Source organism: Seriola aureovittata, chromosome 9, assembly GCF_021018895.1.
Source record: "Seriola aureovittata isolate HTS-2021-v1 ecotype China chromosome 9, ASM2101889v1, whole genome shotgun sequence".
Taxonomy (NCBI): domain Eukaryota; kingdom Metazoa; phylum Chordata; class Actinopteri; order Carangiformes; family Carangidae; genus Seriola; species Seriola aureovittata.
In genome coordinates this window covers 13218268-13220317 of record NC_079372.1, presented here as the reverse complement: position 1 = coordinate 13220317, position 2050 = coordinate 13218268, and the positions used below count along the sequence as shown (strand labels likewise).

At 39.1% G+C, this 2050-nt stretch overlaps 1 protein-coding gene across 1 annotated transcript in view; it reads right to left on the bottom strand.

The window, feature by feature from the left end:
• The window catches only part of LOC130174971 (chitotriosidase-1-like), a 4122-nt gene extending 2554 nt beyond the window's left edge, over positions 1-1568 (bottom strand). The window contains exon 1 of the mRNA XM_056385228.1: positions 1558-1568. Within this exon, the coding sequence (XP_056241203.1) occupies positions 1558-1568 (11 nt within the window). The remainder of the gene's footprint in view (positions 1-1557) is intronic.
• Between the last annotated feature and the right edge of the window lie 482 nt (positions 1569-2050).

The following is a 2050-nucleotide window of genomic DNA, read 5'->3' as shown; positions in this document are numbered from 1 at the left end:
TTGGGTTCCTTCAGCCACAAAGGCAGTGTTGAGCTCCTGCACAAGAAAAAAACATGGTTCAGTCTCAATCAAGTTTAAATCTTAGAATTAAATCTTAGAATTTATATATGTGTGTGTATATGTATATAAATGTGTGTGTGTGTGTGTGTGTGTGTGTGTGTGTGTGTGTGTGTGTGTGTGTGCATATATATATATATACACACAATATTTCTGAGAGTCCCAGAAGAAAGGATCTGACCTGGCACAACAGTGTAAATTTCTGCTTGTTGTCTGATTGGCTTCCTGCTGCTGCGGGAAACCTCCAGTCCAGGCTGAGCCCATCAAAACCATATGTTCTCAGTAGTGTGATAGCAGACTGGATGAACATTGCTCTTGTTGTTTGTGTTGACACCATCGTACTGAATCTGGTAAAGATTAATACAAAACAGTGTTCTCATCATCTATAGAAGTATAATAAATACCAATATTTGCGAAATTCTATTTGCATTAGACACAAACATAGATTGGTGTAAAACACAAACAATTTTAATTGCATTTGACTTAACGTCTGTTTTGGTGTGACTTTGTAACATAAGTACAATAAAAGAAAAGAATTGAAGTTAAATCCTAATGTTAACAACCACTGAGTTTTTACATATAATTAACAATTGCCAGTTAAATCCCATAATGTCCTAAGAATAGTAACCACTTTTTTATGCACACAGTATTTGTGTGATTATTTTGCAGCAAACTAATGTTGGTTATATATTATTTGATGAAGGATTGTGTATCAGTATCAATCATAATTTTCATACAAATTGCACTGTATTGAAGTATTTGCATAGCACACTGATGATCCATCCATCCATTTTCTACCGCTTATCCTCTAGTAGGGTCGTGTGGGGGCTGGAGCCTATCCCAGCATCTTTTCAGGCGAGAGGCGGGGTACGCCCTGGACAGGTCGCCAGTCCATCGCAGGGCAAACACATAGAGACAGACAACCATTCACACTCACAGCCACAGCCTATCCAATCAGCCTAGTCCCCAATTTGCATGTCTTTGAACTGTGGGAGGAAGCCGGAGTACCCGGAGAGAACCCACACTTGCACGGGGAGAACATGCAAACTCCACACAGAAAGATCCCACGGCCGAGCCGGGGCTCGAACCCGGAACCTTCTTGCTGTGAGGCGACAGCGCTAATCACTGGACCACCGTGCAGCCCCACACTGATGATGTCATCATGAAATAAACTTAGTACTATAATTAAAATATGACTACACCTCCTCTTGTGCTACGTCACTTACCTTTGTGTGTCACCAACTGCCAACAGGGTTTTGAGGAGCGGATTTCTGTGGGAGCATCAAAGTTTAGTAATGACTTTTAACAAAACACAAATTGAACATCATTTCCAAAATTTTGAGAGGTCAACAGGTCTGACCTGGCTTTGAGTGCATTAAAGGACTGATAGCGATGTAAGTCAGTTGCTTTCCTGGGGACCAATCTATTCACACTACTTATGTCAGAAAAGGCGAAGATCAGATGGGTACACAGCTTCGGATCAATGTCTGAAATCCTGACCTTCCCGCCATTCGCTCTGTGTTCAGCCAAGCTGTTATAGTAACACACCAGCCTGGATGAAGAGTGGTGAGACTTGGCTGAAACTTGGAAAACAATAAATAAAACAATTAATTGATTTAATTAGTTTCATCAAATCCTTGTTTTCTAATAGTTGTCGCCCTAGGGACATTATTTATTTGTTCGTCAGTCTATTGAAATGGATTAAATAATGCATGTTATAAACTTACCCAAGCTGGCGATGATCAAACAGAGACCTTAACAGTGACAAAGTTGGTAAGCATGAGGTTAAAAATAAAACTTAACAGGTCAATTCATTCATTTTACAAAAAAAAGTTAAGAAAAATTAATAAATAATAATATCGGAGGTGAATAGAAATTCGGTTCACATGTTACACAGCAGCAACATAAATCTTCTACAATATTCTTAACAACCTGGATATATATAAAACCAGAACTATCTACATGGATAGACTTCACTAGAGGTAAGTGTGAA